This window comes from Chiloscyllium plagiosum, unplaced genomic scaffold, assembly GCF_037043375.1.
Source record: "Chiloscyllium plagiosum isolate Xiang-an unplaced genomic scaffold, Cpla_swu_hap1 HiC_scaffold_7, whole genome shotgun sequence".
Taxonomy (NCBI): Eukaryota; Metazoa; Chordata; class Chondrichthyes; order Orectolobiformes; family Hemiscylliidae; genus Chiloscyllium; species Chiloscyllium plagiosum.
In genome coordinates, this window is record NW_028270145.1 from 9800179 (window position 1) to 9822575 (window position 22397).

Below are 22397 nucleotides of genomic sequence, written 5' to 3' on the forward strand. Positions count from 1 at the left end.
GATTTGTGTATTTTTAAAATTATTTCAGGTTCTGAATAGGGAACCTTTGATAAAGTCATGTCTATATGTAGTTATGGCCTGTGCTGCAGCAATGATGGTCAATTGCCTGGTATTTGTGAGCTTCGCTAGTGGTCACTATTTCAAAAATACCTGACGGGCAATCTTTTCACACAGTATGTGGAATGAATTGACAGAAGAAGTGGTAGCTGCAAGTAGAATTGCAACATTTAAAAGACCTTCGGACAGCTACCTGAATAGGAAAGATTTAGAGGGATATCGGCCAATTGCAAGCAAACGGGATTAGTTTAGTTTGGGATATCGGGTTTGCATAGATACATTGGACTAAATGGTCTGTTTCCATGCTATATGACATTATGAGCCTATAACCCTCAAAACCTTGTGACTTCTCTACTGCTCAGCTGAACGTCGTTAAGAGGGTCTGCCAATTGTGGCACTGGCCACCAAAATAAGAAGGAGCCTCTTGGGATTTGAGGTTTTTCATTTCCCTGAAAACTGGTTGAACGGTAGGGCTTGGGACCTGGCTTTGCTGCTCCTCTCCCTTGTAAAATTGCTGTTTCTCTGAAGACAGCTGCTAATGTTAATTGTTTTGTAAACTCTGAATTGTTTAATAAAAAACATAAACAGGAAAAAAAGGAGCCTCTTTAATGTGTATTAGAAGTTAATTTGATTAATAATCAAAGGTTTAGTCCATTCCTAGCACTTTTTCATTTATTTACCAAGGTGACCCTCTGTGTTAAGGCAGGAAATAACCAGTAAATTACAGTTCCCCACTCTATCTTGACTAACTTCGAGACAAACAGAAGAAATATAGTCCCCCAAAAATTGCAGGGTGGCTATTGGTTTTGATGTCACATACACAAAAGGCAAAATCACTGAAATGCATGGCAAAAGTTGACATGCAACTCATTCAATCCTGTGCCACAAACATTGGACTTGACTTCTTGAGTCTTAAGTCGATTGTGCTGAAGGTAAATAGAGTGTGATTACTCCTTCGGAAAGAGTTCTCTCTGTGGCCACCAGGGGGACATACGAGGAAGAAGAGCTCACCTCTTGCGGATCCATCTCCTTCTCCATCCCGAAGAGGCGTGGCAATGGGGCGATTGCAGTACTCCCGCCGCTAGGGGGGGGTGCGGGCGAGCAAGCGGTGGTTCGGGCTTGAGAGGCACTGCGGCTGCGCCGTGTTTTGGTCACGTCATCAGCGTGCGCCAGTCCGGGAGGAAGGGAGAGCGGATGTGAGGAGCTGGAAGCTGTGTGTCCTCCTGAGACAGAGATTAACAGGAGGGGATTCCCCAACCCCCCCACCTCACCTCCCAACCCCCCCACCTCACCTCCCAACCCCCCCACCTCACCTCCCCACCTTCACCCCCCCACTTCACCTCCCCACCCCCCCCACTTCACCTCCCCACCCCCCCCACTTCACCTCCCCACCCCCCCCCAACTTCACCTCCCCACCCCCCCCAACTTCACCTCCCCACCCCCCTCCCAACCCCCCCACCTTCACCTCCCAACCCCCCCACCCCCCACTTCACCCCCCAGTGAATGGAAATAGCCTGAAGCTTACTGAAAGTAACTAGGTTTTGACATTTCTTGGTCAACACAAAGTGATTTTGTTTAAAAGAAACCCCATACAGTCCGCTTAATGCCAACTCTGTTTATTATTCTGACTTCTTCATACCCCATTAGTCCCTGGTAATGGGTTACAGCAGGTATTGCAACATGCCACAAAAATCTCCTGGACTTTGTTACCTTTCGTCACTGTTCACTAAGTGGCATTTTCTTTTTGTGTATTAATGGCACAATCCAATTAGCTTTTGTAAGACTCTTAACATTTAAAAAGATATCCACAGGTCTCCGCCAATGTGTAATCAAAATAATACTGTTGGATGTTCTTAACTTTAAATCATTTACTTTTTAAAAGAAAAACTAAATGTGTTCTGGCTATTGTGTGATTATTAGGACAAACAACATTTGCGTTGTCATTTTACCAACAAACTGTTTTTGAATTTTTGTTTTGCTTTCTGCACCTAGAATTTCAGCGATGGAGTGATTGGATATTGCACACCATGGCGTCTTGTGATGGGGAAGCTATTTCCGATATTCTCAGATTGAATGTGGGAGGTTGTTTGTACACAGCCAGACGAAATTCCCTCTGTCGTTTTAAAGACTCAATGCTTAGTGCAATGTTTAGTGGACGATTTCCTTTGAAACTAGATGAATCAGGTAATGAAAGGAATGCAATTGTCAATCATATAATCTTATGTGGCATGCTTACAGATTTGCAGGAGCTGTTTTTGTTTTTGTTTACAAGTGAATCACATTTCTTGGGCAAAATTCAAGAAGTGTTGAAGTCTGGCCTCTGATTAATTATCTAAAAATAGTCAGAGGCACAATGAGATAGATTGTCAGAACATTTACTAATGGTAAAGGAAGTTTAATTATGGCAAGATATATTTACTTTGCTTTAATGCTGCTTGATTTTGATCCAGCCTAGTTTTTATATAGTTATGTGAAACAACAATAACTTGAATTTATTTAATACGTTGAGCACAATATAAGTTCCCATGGCATTTCACAGGAGCCATGGGTGTTGGACTGGGGTGGACAAAGTCAGAAATCTCAACACCAATTTATAATCCAACAGGTTTATTCAAAATCACAAGCTTTCAGAGCGCTGCCCCTTCGTCAGGTGAAATGAGCTTCACCTGACAAAGGGACTGCGCTCTGAAAGATTGTGATTTCAAATAAACCCTTTGGACTATAACCTGGTGTTGTGTGATTTCTGACTTTTTCCAGTAGAGCATCAGCAAACAAAATTTGACACCAAGTCAAGTAACGTGGTAATTGGACAGTTAACCAAAAAGTTGGGTCATGTTGGAGGAGTGAGATATGTATATGTCAAGAATTATGGAAGGAATTTCAGATGATTAGGGCCTTGGCTGCTAGTGGCTTGATTGCCAGCGTGGAGTGAGAAAGCAGGGAGATCAAGAAGTCAAAAATAGTGGAATGCAGAAATTGCGGGTTATGAAATAGGAATGGCAAGGCCATGAAGGAAATTGAAAATGACAATAACTCTGAAATCAAAGCATTGGATTTGACATCCGCAGCACTAAGAAAACATTTGTAATTATTCTTAACTAATGGATTTTAGCCCCCATAATAAGTTGGCCTTTGTTTTATTTGAAATTCCTAAACTTTGTTGAGATATATGGAACAGTGCTTGGCACTTCGAAGAATCCTATTTCACACATCAGAATCAAGTTGTTTCCTTTTCACATGCATATGCTCAAAGTGGAATTTGGGTAATAACAGATGTAATGTATTGACATGATCACTTTCAGAAGCTGGAAAGTTTGTGAGGTTTCCATATATAACTTCAATTTTTTTTATTTCTGGACAGAATGTGTGGGTGGTGTGTAAAAGTTGACCTTGATCAGTTTGGTGATCCACAATTGTAATCATGTGTTTAATCTTCGTGATGGGTTTGTACCTACTGGGATCAAAATTAAAATGAAAGTTATAGCAGTAAGAAACTGAATAATTGTGGAGTGGCAAATTAGCTAAGTAGTTCTTCAATGGTTTCAAGATTAGGAGAGTCTGAGGGCTTCATGGAAAGAATTTCAGAGCTGGAAACACCATTGACAATAAGGGAGTGATTAACTCCAAAGATTTGCCAGAGGCCAGAGTTAGAAGAATGCAAGGGTTGTAGGATCAGAGGAAGATATAGAGCTATGGAGGGATTTGAAATCAAGAATGAGAATTTTAAAATTGAGGTGTTTAACTAGAATCCATTACATGTCGATGAGTACAGACATGGTGTGAATTGTGACACAAGCAATAGAGCTCTGGATGAGCTCAAGTTTTTGGAGGTTGGTCGAGTGGCTATCAACCTTATCTGGAGTTAACAAAGGCAGAGGTGAGGCTTTCAGCAGCATGTGTGCTGAGGCAGCTGGCAGAGTTCGGTGATGTCACAGAGCTGGAAGTCAACATTCTTGGTGGTGGAGTAGATATGGAGTCAGAAGTTTGTCTTGGATGAAATGAAATACAATGCACTAACATTCTGGTTCACCCTCAGACAGTCATTGGGGAGAGGGATGGAGTTGATGCTGACAGAATGAGTATGCGGAAGGGACTAAAGGCAACATTTCAGTCTTCCTAATATTTAGTTGGAGGCAATATGTGTTTATCCGTTACTCAAACAGTCCTAACAGTTTAAAGACAGTGGATGGGCCAAAAAAGTTGGTTGACATCAACATTCATATGGAACTCATGTTTTTGAGTTGTGTTGTCAAGGGGCAGCGTGTAGATGAGAAATCATGAGAGAAGGCCATATGCATGAGCAGCATTAGTGAGATCGGAGTGAGATCAGGGAGACAAGTGGTTAGGAAGCAAAATGTAAAAGCTTTTAAGGTGTTCAATAATATTCAAAACATTTGTCAGATTCATAAATGGTTTTGAGGCAGCTGTCTCACTTAGAACTCCAAAGAAGTTGGATTGAACTACGTAGAAATGATATTTTGGGAGCACTCCCTTTCATAATACTACTTATATCAGAGACATCTCTGTCATTTTACTGCATTGAATATTTTTTGCTGCTGGTGAGAAAACAATAGTAATGTATTGTTACTAATTTCCGATTTATAAAGCACATAACTGGATTACCATTCTCTTTAGATTTGCTTTCCGTTTCTTTTGGATTTCCCCCCCCCCACCCTTCCTTTCAATCTGAGCTGTAATGTTCTCTTTGAGAAAGCCACTACATTGTATTTCAGGTGGAAGAGCAGTAGACATGGTCTTTATTCAATTTGGATGGGCCACCGGTAAAGCCAATGTTTAGAACTTAGAATTGCTACAGTGTCGAAGCAGACCCTCCAAAGAGTAACCCATCCAGACCCATTCCCTTATTTCTCTACATTTCCCCTGATTTATGCATCTAACACTATGCTAATCCACCTAACCGCACATCTTTGGACTGTGGGAGGAAACCGGAGCACCCAGAGGAAACCCACGCAGACATGGGGAGAATGTGCAAACTCCACACAGACAATTGCCTGAGGCTGGAATCAAACCGGGTCACTGGTGCTGTAAGGCAGCAGTGCTAACCACTGAGCCACTGTGCTGCCCACCTCATGTATTGGTAACTTCACGTTACTCTTGAAATGACGTTGATTTGGCACTTTCTTGAATGCGCCCAAGTGACTTGTTGGTCCATTTCAGAAGGCAGTTGAGAGACCACATTGCTGTTGTTGTGGAGTCACATATAGGACAAACGAGGTAAGGAGTTGAACGGCTGCATGCCGACTCATCCAGTCCTGCATGCTTATTTGCTTGCTTTCTTTTTCTTCTTTTGATTTTTTTTTCTTTGGGGCCTTTTGTGGTGGGTTAGTTGGCAAAATTGGTGTGGCAGCTAGAGTGAGCCATGCGCAGAATAGCAGCTGCTCCCAGTGGTCAGAGGTGGTGGAGGACACAGCACTTTACGGTGAATGGAAGTGGCAGTAGAGAGCGGTTAGGGCTGGCAGCGGCAGCAAACTTCCTTCCAGTGATTGGAGGCGTCGGCAGCAGCAGACATTTCAATATGGTGACCCCAGGGGGGGGGAGGGTGGGGAGGGTGGCCAGAGCGTGATTCTTGGCTTGCTGAACCAGGGACTCTTGTTTGCAGTTGGCACAGAGTGAGTACTCCTGGCATTGGCGAGCCGGCAGCTGCAGTGATGGCAGCGAGGTATGACTAGAGCTGGGGCTCCTAGTATCATCAAGGCAGCAATGGAGCCAGGCACTCCTGGTTGCGGGCAAGTGTGGGTTCAGCACAGGACCTGGCAGCGGCGAGGTGGGCCCAGTGGTGATGAGTTGGCACCTGAAGAGTGGCAACTGCTGCATTAGTGATTATGGCCCAGGCGGCGGCGGTGGCAAGGAGGTGGAGGAGGGCTGCTGGTGGCGCAGGTATTGCTGGTGAGCTACCTAAGGGCTCTCTTTCAGTTAAAGCATCAAACCTTTTTGTTTTTAAATGGATAAAAATGATGCTGGATGGCGACTGTTGAAGCTTTTCACTGTATTTTACTGAATTATTCACTGTTAAGTGCAAGTGACAATAAATCATATAGGTTTGCAGATTTCTTTCCCTCAAGGGTATTCACAAGCCAATTTGGTTTTGTACAACAATTTTATAGTATCTTGATTGTCATTACTGAATATTGATTTTTTAATCCAGGCTATGTTCAATTGAATTTGTGGTGTGGTTTGAATTCCTTCCTCTGTATCAATAGTCCAGGCCTCTGACTTAGTAGTCCGGTAACATAACAAATATTCTACTGTACTCTGCTATCTCTTCTTGCTTAAGAAGCCATGTTTCATTTAACTGAGTTGGATCACCTTGTTTGAGTTACTGTGCAGTCGTCTACTGGAGATTAAGGCAATCTACTTGACTGAGCCATGGGGAGAACCAGGGGCTTACTACTTGGAAGATAAACCACTTGAGCTATCAATGCATCATTTTGAATTTGAGATGTGTAATGCTGAAGTTTAAAGGCTAACATCTTTTTATTAAAGGAGCTTGTCTGATTGAACGGGATGGCAAACTTTTCAAGTATCTCTTGGACTACCTGCACGGTGAACTCTGTATCCCTGAGGAAACGAGAACTCGTGTAGCATTACAAGAAGAGGCAGATTACTTTGGCATTCCCTACCCCTACAGTTTGACTGACTACTTGTCAAGTGAGATGGAGAGACATTGCTCGAGATCTAATTCTGAAATTAAAAAGGTTTGTAATGTTCATCTCAAAAGTGATTTTACAGTGACACGGTGTTTTTACTCAGAATTTTGTAAGTTGTTTTAATGTTACTTGAAAGAGATATGGCAATTTGTTTTCAAAAAATGACACCTAGTGAAAATAGAGCAATGTTGAATAATTTTCACAATTGACCGTAACCGCATTGTCCATGAAAAAGACTTGCTGGATCAACTATGCTTGAGAATATTTTTATTCCTGAAAAGCAATGGTGTTGAAAAAGTTAAATTGTAATTAATACATAATAATTGAACAATGTCAGACTAAACAATGTTTTCCAGTAACCTGCAATATCCTTAGATTTTTCTGTCTTTCTTGGCAGCTCTGTAAGTTATTGCTATTGGTTTAGGTGCAGTGGTAGTTGTTCTGTTTGATTGAAAAGGTCAGGAGTTCAAGACCTCTCATAATGTAGATTAATATTTTAATACAATGTTCAGGGAGTGTGGTACTATCAGGAGTGCTTTCTTTTGGATGAGGCATTATTTGAATAAGATGAACATCAAGTGGTGTTGTGGCATGTTTTTTTAAGAAAAGCATGGAAAACTTACACAAATGTCCTGGCTAATGCTTTTCCCTGGTCATCATCTTACTACTGTTTATAAACCTTTGTTGCATACAAAATTGGTTACTATGTTTCTTACAGTACAGTTTTATTACTAAAACAAATTTATTGACTGTAAAGTACTTTTGGACATTCTGAGGATGTGAAAGGCACTATTAACTGCAGATTGTTAATTCCTCCGCTGTAACACAGACCGAGAGAATCTAGGTTTGATTGTGTGATGTCTCCTGATATCACTGATTTCAGCTCTCCCTGGACTATGGACATTAGGTTTTGAAGGGAAAAGTTGGTGAGAATTCAATTAGATTATTGTTATTCAGAAACTTTGAGCATGTGTGTGACATCTGATGAAAGCAAGGTTAATGAGTCGAGGCTTTGATATTTCTACATGGTGATAGAGAACTGTGGTACTTGGCCCTCAAAGGCTAATAGCATGTGGTCATCAGAGATTATCTGGTGCTCTCAGAACTCTGGCTTGAATCTTCCTTGTGCTTGTAAATTCCCCTGAATCAGCACTGCTGTATATTCCCTCTGGAATCTTTCAATCCTGGCTTTCACAGAATAATGCAGTGCTGCTTTTCTTAGTAAACTCCATTACAGCGGAGTAGATTTCAATAATTATATATTTTATAATTATAATAATCTTGGGTGGGACAAAATCCTGCCACTGTCTGCTAGATGGTGAGAGGGTCAATCCTTGAAAGTTAGTGAATGGGTGTGTGAACAAATGGACTGGTGAGTCAATGGATAGTTGGGATAGTAAGGTCAGTATCTAGTCAGTTTGGGGGGGCTGTAGTTGGGTTGAGTCTGGTCAAGTAGTCAGCAGGTATTCTGGGTATTGAGATGTAGCTGGTTGTTTGGAGCAAGTGATCCTTCTCAAAGGAGGTGAGTGGAAAGTTGGCTGTGTCAGACGAGATTCTGTCTGTCTAACATTCCCTGGGTGACTCCTGAGTAACTTATAGGTTTCTGCCTTGGTAGCTGTAATTGAAAACAGGGAAATTGACCATCGAAAATTTAACCCGACTAGTTTCCATGTTGATCCATGAGTCAGGAATTCCACATGATCTCAAACATTTGTTTTCTAGCAATCCAGATACTAGAACATTTGACTCTATATTGGGAGGGAGGGAGTACTTTGGGAAAAAAAATGCATCTTTCCTTCTGACTTGAGTTGTCCAGATTGGAATCTGATTGTGTTGGTAAAGCATCCTGTTGCATTTCACTCATCACTCTGATATCATTTGCAACAATGAGTTATCACTGGGTGAAATTCTGTCCTACGACACACTGTCCTGTTCACTTCAGAATTGGCGTGCCAACTGGAGTTAATTAGATTTGGTTCCATAATCATTCCAACACACCTCTTGCAAACAATCTGGCTCCTGCTTTTATGACCAGTTCAATAAAGGATATTTTTAAGAATATAAACTTTGGTATATTTAACCTGAAGTTGAGTCTACCCAGTCAGAAACAGGGGAGCCCACTAGTGACTATCAGTAAACTTCATTATGTAGTGATTTAAAGCTGCAGGTGGTGTCATCTTAGAGCCCCTCTTCTGTTCCTTTCACTTTGATTTAATTGGTGTTTTTCTGACTCAATTTCTTGAAATTGAACAACTGTAACTTAGTCCCTTGTGCGCAAATTTATCACAGCAAGGATAGTACTTTCTGCTGGTTGCTTTAATAGTTGGGCATTGGGGTACTGGAGTAGAGTTTCTGCTTGTTTTCGCATGTTTTGTAGTGTAAGTAACCAAATCAATGCAAAGGATTGAGAATTTTAAGTATAAGTGGATTATGCGCAAATCATTTGTATTATGTTAACATTTGTGCTGATTAGAGGTTCAATTTATCCACTACCAGTGCTTAGACACATAAAGAGTTGCTAGTCAAGCGAAAAAGACAAATAAAGGAATGATTATATTGGTTACCTTGATTGCTCTGATGCATGCTCTGGTCTATGATTATGCAAAAACCCAACTATAACCTCACCAGCACAATTTCAAGCACACTTTGGTACATTTTCATTTTAGTACAAAGTGGAAAGTCTACTCAAATATTTGCAACACTGTAAACAAGTATTCGTCTGGACTGTTGTGTTACCAGAAGGCACAATTCAAACAAGAAGAATAGAAATATAATATATCCAGTCCCATTTTTACATTGGAATATGTTGAATTTATACTTAAAGTCCGCTTAGTGTGCTGTTTTCAAAAGCCACTACTGACTTGTAGATCACATGCCTGTTTGTTTGACAATATAATGACATTTTGTTGTGGGATTAGGAAAATTGCCAACAATAGCCTAATTTAAAGAACTCTTGTAATTCATGGATCTCTCAGTATATGTTCAGTTGAAGATAGGGTATAAGTAAAGCATTTCTGTCAATTATTTCAAATAATCAATGACTTATTTATTGTTGTTCTAATTGTTAAATATAGACATTGACAGACATCTGTGCCTCCTATGGTTTAATCTGCACAAGACCTATGGTGTGGATTCTGCACTATCTCAACACTTGTGGTGCTAGTTGTGAGAGCAAGATCCTAGGAGTGTTTACATCAAAGGCAGAAGGGATTGGAGCCATTGAAAAACAGCTGGGAGGCAGGATGAAAAGTAGAAGTATTTACAAAAGGTAAAAGTGGGTGATTTGACAGTAACCTATTATAAATAAGATGTAAAATTTGCTGCTTTGCACTGCATGTGTTGTTTTAATCTGTTTGTTTTGTATAAAGGACATTGAGATTGGTAACTTAATCACCTGAAGAGCCCCATCTCTTTAATTCCTTGCCAATAAACCCTTATGGATTTATGAATGTCTAGGAACTACCACTTAATGAGCTATTGAGCTCAGTAATCTTATTAAAAATTATTTTCACGTTGCCAAATGTTTATCTTAATGGATTAAGTTTCTTGTTTTATTCGAGGATGACACAGTTGTGTGGGACAGGGTCGATGAACCAGTAGACCTTACCGGTCTGTCACTTTTTGTATGTCTGTCTATTAAGATTTACTTAATCTACCACTGAATTAATTCCTTTTTGTCTGTGTTCAAAGAATGCATTTTTGTTTGTTCCTTCATGTGGGTGTTGCTGTCTAGTTATTTTCCCATCGTTGATTGTCCTAGAGAATGTGGTTGTGAGTGGTATCTTCGAGCTGCTGCATCTTCTCTGGTGTAGGTGTACCAAGAGTATTATTAAGAAGGGAGTTCCAAGATTTTGTCCCAGTGATGGAGAAGGAACAGTGAAACATATTAATATGGTGTGTGACTTGAAAGGAATCTTAACAGGATGTGATAATTTCTTGTATCTGCTGCCCTTGCCCATGCCGCCTTAGGTGCAAGAGTTAGCAAGTTTGGGAGATACTGTGGGCAGAGGCTTCTTGAGTTGTTGCGTTGCATTTTGTAGATGCAGTGTGGTGTGTGAATTAAATATCGAGGTGGTTGGTGGGGTGCCCTGCAAACGTGCTGCTTTGTCCTGAATATTTGCAGCACAGAAGGAAACCATTCAGTATATCATTTCCTCATCAGTCAAGAGAGATCTGACTTCACTAATCCTATTTTCCAGCTTTTGACCCCCATGCAAGTGAATATTTAAATACTGATTAGATGTTGTAAGAGTTTCTGAATCAACCATTCTTTGACGCTGTAAACTGCACGCACCCATTACTGAACAGTTGAAATAATTTCTCCTCAATCTCCTTTTAGCTTTCTAACTCATAAATCTTTGACCCCTGGTTATTGACTCCACTACCGATAGAAAAAGTGCCTTTCTATCCATCCTATATTCCTCTATCAGGTCCCCATATAAGCTTTGCTGTCCGAAGGCATACAACCCCAGGCTTTCTAATCTTTGCTCGTAGCTCAGACCCTCCTGCTCAAGCTGCATCCTGGAAAATCATCTCTGCACCCCTTTGAGTGTAATCACTTCCTTCCTATATTGTGGTGACCAGAACTCAGTATACACAGTTCTTCAGTTGCTGCCTAATAGTGTTTTTTACACTTCTGCGTAACCTCCCTGCTTTAATATTCTGTGCCTTGGTTATTAAAGGTTTATACTCATAACCACCTTATTTGCTTGCCCTGCTGCATTCCAAGATCTGTGCATTTGCGCATAAAGGTCCCTCTGATCTTCAGTAATTTCCAGGGTTCTCCCACTTGTTGTGTAATCCCTCACCTTGTTAGCCCTTTCCAAGTGCATTACCTCACGCCTTGCAAGTTTGATTGCCCTTTGTCATTACTCTGCCCAGTTGACCAGTCAGTTGAGCTTCTTAAGTGTTGTTGAAACTGCAATCATCAGAGCATCCTGTACATTCCTAGCTTGTGCAGTGCAGGTTTTGAAGAGTTGAGAGGGTGAATTACTTGCAGCAAAATTCCAAACATCTGACCTGCTCTTGTAGTCACAGTATTTATATGGCCAGTCAATTGTAACCACCAGGATGTTGACAGTAGGGGATTCAATAATTCCATGGCTATTCAGTGTTAATGGGGAAATGGTTAGATTCTCGCTTGTTAGAGGTGGTCATTGTTAGCACTTATGTGGTGCAAATATTGCTTGCAGCTTAACAACCCAAGCATGAACGATGTCCAGGTCAGCCGCATGTGACAGTACCTGCTTCCATGTCTGAGAAGTTGCCAGTGGTACTAAACATTGTGCAACCAACTCCACTCTGTCCGTGTGATGGAGGAGCATCATGGATGAAGCAGATGAAGGTGGTTGGGAGGAACTCTTGCAGTGATGTCCTGCCATTGAGGTGATTGACGACCAACAACCATGACCATCTTCCTGTGTTCTATCTATAACTCCAACTAGTGAAGAGATTTCCCTTGATTTCCGTTTAGCTTGGGTTCTTTGATGCCATAGTTGATCAAAGCTGTTTGTTGTCAGGGCCAGTAACTCTCAGCTCTTTTGTCCATATTTAGACCAAGGATGATGAGCTCAGATGTTGAGTTGACTTGGTGGAATCCAAACTGAGCATCAGTGAGCAAGTTCTTGCTGTGTAGTTGCCACTTGACTGCAATGCCAATGAACACTGTCCATTAGTTTGCTGATGATTGAGATTAGGATGATAATTGGCTGGGTTGGATTTTTCCTGCTTTTTGTGGACAGTACATATCTGAGCTGTTTTCCATATTGTCAGGTAGGTAACAGTGCTAAAGCTGAATTGGAATAACTGGAGCATGTTCTTCAGTAACTGTTGGAATGTTGTCAAGGCTCATAGCTTTTGCAGTATCGGTGCTTCATCCAATAGTTTCTTGATATCATATGAAATGCACTGATTTGACCAAAAATTGACTTCTATGATGCTGCGGACCTCAAAAGGAGGCTGAGATGAAACATCTATTTGGGGCACTTCTGGCTGAAGGTGGTTGTAAGTGCTTTCGCTTTGTCTTGTGTACTGATGTGCTGGGCTGCTCCATAGTTGAGGATGGGGATATTTGTGTAGCCTTCTTCTCCAGTTAGTTGGTTATTGGCTCATCATCCTTCACAACTGAACGTGGTAGGACTGCTGAACTTAGATCTGATCCGTTGTTTGTGGGATTGCTTCATCCTTCCTCTCTCACGCTGCCTCCACTACTTGGCATGTGAGTAGTTCTGTTTGTAGCTTCACCAGGATGACACCTTTTTTTAGATTAGGTTAGATTAGATTCCCTACAGTGTGGAAACAGGCCCTTCAGTCCAACAAGTCCACACCAACCCTCCAAAGAGCAACTCACCCCGTCCCATTCCCCTACATTTACCCCTGACTAATACACCTAACACTACGGGCAATTTAGTATGGCCAGTTCACCTAATCTGCACATCTTTGGACTGTGGGAGGAAACCGGAGCACGGGGAGAATGTGCAAACTCCACACAGATAGTTGCCCGAGGCAGGAATTGAACCCAGGTCCCTGGCAGTGTGAGGCAGCAGTGCTAACCACTGAGCCACCGTGCTGCCTCTCGGTATGCTGGGTGCTGTTCCTGGCATGACTACCAGCCCTCTTCATTGAACAAGGGTTTTTCACTGATTAAGTTTGATAATGGTGGAGGGAAGGAGTGAGAGCACTTCAAGGATATGTACTTTGGGTTGTTGGATCTGTTTGAACTTAAGAGCAGAAGTAGACTATTCAGCCCATCAAGTTTACTCCACCATTCTGAGAGATCATGGCTGATTTAATAATCCTCAACTCCACTTGAAACCTGTCCCATTTGCTTGGTGGTAATGCCACAGTGTGATGTTAGGTATCCTCAATATAAAGACAGAACTTTGTTTCCTTAACTGTGTGCTGTCCCATCTACTAATACTGACATGGGCAAATGCATCCATGCAGGCAAGTTGATGAAAACAAAATTAAGGAGGTTTTCCCACTCAACCTGCTGCAACGCTATAAAGATATAAAAAATGAAATTTCCTTAACAATGCTGACACAATTTGTAACATTTAAGTGTTATAGGATGCAAATTATTCAGGAGAATAACCAGAATTAATAAGTAAGGTTTCAGAAAGAAACCATCACAGTAACTTGATACCCAACAGACTTCACTGGTAACAAATTAAAATGTGACTGAACTTTGTGTCCTCCTCAACAGACACTGCCTGACCTACAAATTTATTCCAGCATTTTGTCTTTATTTCAGATTTCCATCCATGGTGTTCTGCCCTTATGCATGATTAATGTATTGTTAAATTTCCTATGTAGCTGACCAGATCACAATCTTATGTAGCATTTATTTAGTTCAACTTATTGCTGCTACTGAAAAATCTTTAACCATGATTCTAGGAGCTTGTATGTTCTCATCACTAAATTGGGATTGTTGAGTTGATTGCATGATGCTCCACCTGGATGCTTATATTGACTTTCTGGAATGTCAGAATGCTGGACATCCACCTGCGTTTGTGTTATCTCTTTGTCCAGGTAGATCCATTCTGGTAAATATATTTGAATGGGTGTTGTTTATCCCTTGTTCTCTCTTTTTTTTTCCTACCTCTTGTTCCAATCATATGCCTGTTGCTATAACCTCTAGCTTATTGTCCTCATGTTGTAATCAATTGCTTTCTCAGTGTAAACCCTTGCCCTCTCATCCTTTTGCTCTGACCTCTCACCTTGATCTCTTGCTCCAGCCTCACTGTGCATATTACTTATTCTGACCCCATTCTTCCTGCAGCCCGCATTCCCGCTCACACCTTCACACCCTGTACTCCTAGTCTGTCCATCCCCTACATTTTGTCCTTCTGGCACTGGGTCCTGGCTTACCATCTCCCGCTCACACCTTCACACCCTGTACTCCTAGTCTGTCCATCCCCTACATTTTGTCCTTCTGGCACTGGGTCCTGGCTTACCCTCTTCTCTTCCTCTCCCTTTCCCACTCATGCTCCCCAGTTCATTTGCTATTTTAATACTCCTTAAGATCACCTTTGCTTTGTCAGTGCAAACACCCTGTACTGTCTATGGTATTTCCTCATTGTAATGCTGTGTTACAAATATAACAGTCCAAATGACCCATTTAATTGATGATCGTAATCACTTCAAAACCACGTTGCTTTTATCTGCTGCTATGAAGGGTAAATAGAAAATGGTTTCTAAATAAGGAGAGTTAAATGCTGAGTGCTTTATTTTAGACTACCTGGTACACAAATCTTAAAACAGAACATTACCGCACTTGCTCTGGAGGCAGATGGCTTTGATTTGTCCAATCAAAAGTTAAAGAAGTTACTGACTAAAAAGTTGTGAATTTCAAGAAGTCTTTTTCATCCTTACAGTAGAAAATGAAGGGAGTACTTGAAATAAAAATGGCTCCTTTTTAGATTGTAAGTTTGCATTTTATTATTTCAGCTTGAGTCCTTTTAATGTTTTTTGTTTTGTTGGATCTTCATAGATTCCACATGAAACAAAAAGAGGGAACATTTGCATGAGCAAATTTTCTAATTTTCCATTCTCTTTATGTCCTGTACCAAACATTGTATAGTATCTCCTCCAAACTTATCAAACAGTTCGAGTCACTCTGGGCTCGGTCTGTAAGAGCAGTCAGTGCATTAAATGCTCTTCTTAGACTCTGCTGTGCATTTCTATTTATCTCACCACTTTGACAATCTTTTTGCCTGTAAGGATACACCAGCAAAAGTGAAATATGTTAACTGCAGAAATGGTTATAACATCAAAACTGTTGTGACTATAATGACTGACATTGAATGTCTAATTAAACTCCTGTATTCATGTTGTTGTTTGATCTTTCTGTTTTTTTATCGCATTTCTAGGGAAGCTGGAAATAATCTACAATACATATGGAGCTATTACTCAGCTGGTGAGCTGAAGAAAATGATGGATGCCTTTGACTCCTGGGAGGGAAGAGGTATTTAACTGTTCATGTCAGCATAAAAACATTTAAGACTTTCATATAAGCTGTACAGCTCATTGTTACAGCTCATTTCCAACATTGGGGCCGCAATGTTTGTAATCGCTGATACGTCCAGTAGTACCTCAAGAGAAGATGTGTCTTTTTGAATGTCTCTTCTCATGTTGGATACTTATGATAATGTAGTATTCTTGCTGGACATGTGTAATAAGGCTGATCACTCAGAAACTCTAAACGGAGGGAGATCTCACCAACAACGACCAGACCCATTCCACTTTTTGACAGTGAGAGCTTTTTGATCAAGTGTAGCAGTTTCATAAACATGTCACATGTACTGTTGCATATGAAACTACTACTTTGGATCAGTTTTTCACTCTTTAGTTTACACTTCACGCCCCTTCTTCACAGACTGCACAGGGCATGTTTTCAAAAATTAAAGCCACATCTTCTTTTGAAAGTCCAATTCTAAACTAATCCGTTGAGCAATTGAATGGAACTGTTGCAACTAAACTGGCAAGAAGGCAAGCAGAATATTTCATTATTGTTGCTTTGGGCCAGTTGGACTAAATGCAGTCTATTCAGTGTATTCAACTTTTCCTTCCGAAAGACCTTGTTTGCACAGTGTGCTACACAATGAATTTTGCAAACCATCTACATTTCTAAAGAAGAGTTAACTAACTACCTTCTCTTCCCCACCCCCACCCTCTCCCAAACCCTGTAAATCAAGTAAAAATCCACACAGTCTCTCTTACCTTCTATCTGTTGCATTTTTACTACATTTTCCATCAGCTTTCATTGTTCAACATTCAATCATTTCTGTCTGAATTTATTTTTACTCGCTGTAGTCTCACATCTAACTGGATCTTCATCGTGTTTTTAAAATTCCGAACTGACAGAGTCACAGGTGTTTGAGCTTAGAGTCGATTTAAACAGAACTAGTTCAATTTTCTGCTTTAGAAATGTGGGGTTTTTTTAAAAACCTCAGAAAAGAAGTAACTGCACAAAGTACTCAGTTCAGTCAAAAGCACAATACAATATGGTTGTCTTAGCATTGACTGTTTTCAGAAGAGAGCTGAGCTGTTAACAATAAATGATTGAATCCTGCTGTGACACAGTGTTTGATTTTCTCGCTGTGATACATTGTGACAGCCCTGAGTTGAGACATAGCGTATTTCAGTTGACAGGAAGAACTGTTCTGTTTCATATGAGAGGAATATGATGCTTTATTGATCATTTGCCAAATGTAAGCATTGATCACACACTTGTATCAGAGTGCAGCTGTGGTATTGCATTCCTCTCAGACTACAGTATACTTCAAAATAAGTAATCTTCCTTAGATAGTTCTATAATTCAAAATTCAAATAAAGGTTTTATTTCCTTGAGCTGGATTTCATTGTTTATGCTAAATTCTCAAATGTGAACCAATGTGAGAGAAATACCCACATGGAATGAAAGGTGTTCATATCCAGCAATCACCTATCTTGACTACTTTTCATACTTCCAAAGATAGTGAAATTAAAGTCAAATGGCACTTATCACAAACAGTTTGCAGTCATGTCACTGAAATTAATCTACGAGTGATATAATTTGGGCATTTCTATTTAACTCAACTTTGAATCCTCTGCAAAACACTCACTGAAGGAAGATTGTTTCATATTCCTTGCATTTGGTTATATTTAATTGGGGCTGAAAACGTGTTGCTGGAACAGCGCAGCAGGTCAGGCAGCATCCAGGGAACAGGAGAATCGACGTTTCGGGCATAAGCCCTTTTTCATGAATCTGAAGAAGGGCTTATGCCCGAAACGTCGATTCTCCTGTTCCCTGGATGCTGCCTGACCTGCTGCGCTGTTCCAGCAACACATTTTCAGCTCTGATCTCCAGCATCTGCAGACCTCACTTTCTCCTCATATATTTAATTGGGACTTGGTGATAGTCTTCATCCTGTTTGAGACATACTGCCTTATTTTACCGACAGGTGTGAGTTATTGGCGAGTGCCGCAGGAGTTGATAGAATGTTGGACTCTTGAAGGTCGACCTGTACAAGGCACACAAGAAACAGTGACACCAATTCAGAAGCGGTAGGTGCTTCGTTTCATCATGTGTTATGACTCTTTAAAAATTCCTGTGTTACTCAGCTATTATACATCATAGAACATAGGTTTTCAAACTGGGGAGTCTTTAGAGAGCCCTACTATTACACTTTTTCTTCAAGATGGAAGCCGAAAGTTGATGCTATCTTTCAGGAATTAATGCTAAAGGGCCCTGGTACATTCAGGATAATTTACATGAACAGGAATGTTTAACAAGCATTCATATGGAAAAACTGTCTCCTCTTGAATTAATCTCTGATTCTTTGTTTAACTATCAGAAAAATCCATGAGCGGTCCGCATTGGGGGTAAAAAAAAAAATACTGAATGATAATTTTTTGTTTTCTGCATGTTTTGCTTGGTAAATGCATAGAATTCACTTAAGATATATTTTACATTAGAAGTTTAATTTTCCATCACCAGTTGTTTCCCAGCCAGGATTATGGCCAGCTTTCAACATTTATCATTGCATTCACTGGTGACTCTGCTTATACATTTTTGCTGTCTTTTGTTATTTTTTGGTGTTTGGGAAATAGTTTTTGACCTGGAGGAATAAATTAGATGCTAGCCATATGGGAATACATGGTCGCAACTTGGGGTTTTGCACTCCTAATGCCAGAAAATTTGTTCTGACCTGAAGGCCAATGATCTAATTCTCTGTTGTTGACTTGTTAAGAAAAGGATTAAATTCATCACTGATTCCATAAAGCAGACTCACTGCAGGAGGTGAACGCCCATTTCGACAGAAATCGTACTTATTTTTGTGATATTCTGTCTTGTTTTGTTCCCGTTCCGTGAATGATTTTGTGAGGACTATTTTCTTTTCTAAAGTTTACAGTTGCAAATGCTAATCTTGTAGCAATTAGATCCCAAAATGTTTAATTAAAAAGTAACTACAAAAATGTCAGTACTCAAAAGAATTAGCTTCAACTTTATGGATTACCAGTGGATCAGAGTTGCTGCTAGTTTTTCTGTTTTGTTAAGTCTTTGCATTAGTCTGTTTTGTATTTATCTTCCAGACTCATTGATCTCAATGAAGCAGAAACTGAAACTCCTAAAAAGAATCTGAAACCTGTAGAGTTCTCTGGCCCATCAACAAGCACCCGCATTAAAGTGAAGAATTCTGGTTTGGTCAAACTGTCAGTACCAGGTGATACTACAAAGACATTGCCAAATGCTTTGGTTCATCTCAAATCTCCAGCAGTAAAAAGACTAAACACTGGGGAGTTTGTAAACCACAGAACACTCGCTTCCAGTGACACAGGCTCTACTTCAGGATCTGCTATCCAAATGTCCCCAGCCATTAGATCCCAGAATGCTGCAGCTGTCAAATTGCCAGAAAAGAAGGTAATAGTGAATCGAGTGATCAAACTGAAAAGGAATCCACCTCCTGCAGCACTTGTAATGCCAGTAGATCCTACCAAGCGTGAAAGAGACGTACATACAATTACTTCAGATGTACAACCAAGTACGTCAGCAAACACCTTCACTTCCAGGACTGTGAATTTAATGGCAGATTCTCCAGAGAACACATATGGAAATAGTGAAAAGGAGGATGACAATGGTTAAACAGCCAGAATTTTGGAGAGAAGGAAATGGGACTGTTGAAGTGGTGTGGTAGTACTGAACATTTGAATTGTTGATGCAAGAATATTAACCTTAGATCAGGATTTCAATAGAGTTGCTTAGGTAAAAATATGAAACTTGTTCTTTCACAGGTAGTTCAATGGGATTTTTCATTGACCGAGGAGGTCCCAGTTTTGATCTCTACCTGTGTTTGGTTGACCTTCTGTTTGGGTAGTGGTATCTGTGCTACATTTGAAAATGATGTCTTTGGACTACGGAAAGGGGGCGGCACGGTGGTTTAGTGGTTAGCACTGCTACCTCACAGCGCAAGGCATCTGGATTCAATTCCAGCCTCAGGCAACTGTCTGTGTGTAGTTTGCACATTCTTCCCGTGTTGGCGTGGGTTTCCTCCCACAGTCCAAAGATGTGTAGGGATTGGCCATGCTAAATTGCCCATAGTGTTTCATGGATGTGTAAATTATGTGGATTAGCCATGGGAAGTGCAGAGTTACAAGAAGAGGGTAGGCGATGTCTGGGTGGGATGCTTTTTGGAGAGAGTATGTAGACTTGTTGAGTCAAATGGCCTGTTTCCACACTTTAGGGATTCTGTGGAAAGGAAAGTTTTACCAAGGCTGTCACACCTGGTTAATTCTGCATGTACACTTGCATGCATGTGGATGTGAACATGGACACTCGCACTCGGCTTGGTTATGATTCTTTATTTCTCTCATCTATACTCAAGTTGCCTACTCATATTCCAAGAGCTAAGCAATAATGGTTACTTGAGCAAGGTACCATAGAATGGCTCTTGTCTGTGGAGTAAACAATTTCAGAAGAATAAGGACAGAAGAGATGTTTTATTTTCAAATAACTGTAAAGTGTAACTTCACACATTGAGTTACTTATGTTACAGTTGAATTCAGATGCAGATATGGTCCTTTGATGTGTACTGGCAATCACAACTACCAAAATATTCCACTTTTAATTAGTTTGTGGACTGCCTACTTCAAGCTCATTGAGTATATCTTAAATTTGAAAACTGCAAAGCAAAGAACAGAATGACACTAAATAGGCAGTCTCATTTTTGAATAATTGCAGTTGAATATCTAGTTACAGTCTCCTCGTGCACGTCAGACCAGCCAACAGACTGATAGCCACCTTACCGTGGAACATGCAACTGAATCAGGCAATATATGTGAACTGTCCTGTGAAGAGAAGGGTGCTGTCAGACACCAGCAATGAAATTAACTTTACAACACAGTGGCTATCATCAGATTGTAATAATGGGCATCTATTACTGTACTGGAAAATAGAGGACAGGGCTGATTGACAAACTCCACTTTCGCAGTTCCCACCCCACTGTAGTTCCTGATCTTGTGCAAGCATCTTGCATTTTTTATGATATCATCTTGTGTTTTGTATGATGTTTTACATTAGGCGTTTGTTTGCATAGGAGAAAAATGGCCAGTATTTTGGACAAGTGGCATTCAGATCTTGAGGTTATAAGTTTAATTATTTAATTCTAAGGGCTGAATTAGGGATTCAGTTTTAAGGGATAGTTTTCCCATTTGATTTACTTTGCGCACTCACATAATCCTTTCTAATCTTGAACAAACCATCTAATATGGCACAAGATGGGAATGAAATCTTCTCAGGCTAAGGTACTGTGTTCATTCCTGATGAAGCGTTTATGCTCAAAATGTCGACTGTCCTGCTCCTCAGATGCTGCCTGACCAGCTGTGCTTTTGCAGCACCACACTTTTCGACACTGATCTCCAGCATCTGCAGTGCTCCCTTTCTCCTAGTTGTGAAAGACCAGTTCAAGTTTGGGCTTGCCTACAGTCTTAAAATAGATGGTCTGCCTGTTTTCCCATTTGGCGAGATATGTTGGTGAGATGCAGATTTTGGAACAGAACCTTGTTATGAAGATAAAAAAAAGCAATGAGATTGAAATAGAGAAAAACAAAACAAATTTGGGCATTTTTCTTCAAATTGTAGAAAGAAAACTTTTATTACTTATTGGTAAGCCAGCAGCAACTTTATTCAACTTTTCTTTTTGTATTTGGTTTGTTAAGTTTTGCTCTGCTGCTTGAGTTGAGTGAAAATTCAAACGTGACTGCTGCATGTGTGTTGACAGCCTGTAAAGTATTCCACTCACTGCAGAATAAACTTCTGCCTATTCAGGTTTTGTCCATAAATTTGCTTCTATTTGAAAGTTGATTTTGTTGATTGGGTGAAGGGCATAAATCTTAATGTTCCAACAGTGGTCAGTATTAACTGTCAGTATTAGACTGGGAAGCATCTTACTCTGGATCAAAATCCTACTTTTGGAGACCAAATCTGAAACAGAGAATCTGCACGATTAAGACTAGTGGTATGTTAGTGCTTAAACTGACATTGTCAGTCCTTCCTGGGGTTTCTGCAAAATCTCAGACGCTGGATGGCAAATCACTTTAAATGTGCAGTGTTGAAGTTCGCGGGTTGCTCTGTGACAAATCACTTGCCCTAATTATAATGGCAGTGATTGAGAAATTATTCAGTATTCTTGGGTTTTGTGCTTGAATCAGACCCATGTTTATTTGGAGCAACCTTTACCTTTGACAGATGTGTAGGTTTTTAAAATAAGACATGTCTTGGCTCCAGTTTTTATATTTAAAATTTATATGCCCTACAGCTGAAAAGTTAACTGTTTGTTTTAACTTGAAAATAAAACATGAATTGCTTGTGATTAATGTTCTATGGTTTTTCTCACATTGCATTTGTATAACCCCTATTCCAATGATCTGTATTATTCTGAGGTTGGATGTAATGTAAGATTATATGTAAGGTAATTCAAGTTTAAGAAAATACACTTAATGTTGGGAGATAAACTTCTACGATGTTCATATTTCATCCGAACCTTTAGTAGTTCCTTCCCAATAGTTGTACCTAGCAATCCAGACAATTGGCAATGCAACCAAAACTATCTTTCTTGGGAAAAGTTAATTTTAAAACCAAAACAAACACAAATGTGCGTAGAAACCGATCAAATTGAGTGAGGTAATAAGTGA

At 40.3% G+C, this 22397-nt stretch overlaps 1 protein-coding gene across 2 annotated transcripts; it reads left to right on the forward strand.

Moving 5' to 3' along the window:
* Positions 1-1538: 1538 nt before the first annotated feature.
* Positions 1539-22075, forward strand: LOC122551288 (BTB/POZ domain-containing protein KCTD18-like). 2 transcript variants are annotated; one of them, XM_043692964.2, is made up of 7 exons: positions 1539-1587; positions 2050-2241; positions 6562-6773; positions 9800-9993; positions 15596-15690; positions 17669-17771; positions 18801-22075. In XM_043692964.2, exons 2-7 carry the CDS (start codon positions 2085-2087, stop codon positions 19348-19350), a joined length of 1311 nt encoding a protein of 436 aa, XP_043548899.2. In that variant the 5' UTR covers positions 1539-1587; positions 2050-2084; the 3' UTR covers positions 19351-22075. The 2 variants fall into 2 exon arrangements, with proteins under 2 accessions (XP_043548899.2, XP_043548898.2); XM_043692963.2 differs by having other exon boundaries at positions 1540-1727.
* The last annotated feature ends 322 nt before the right edge of the window (positions 22076-22397 follow it).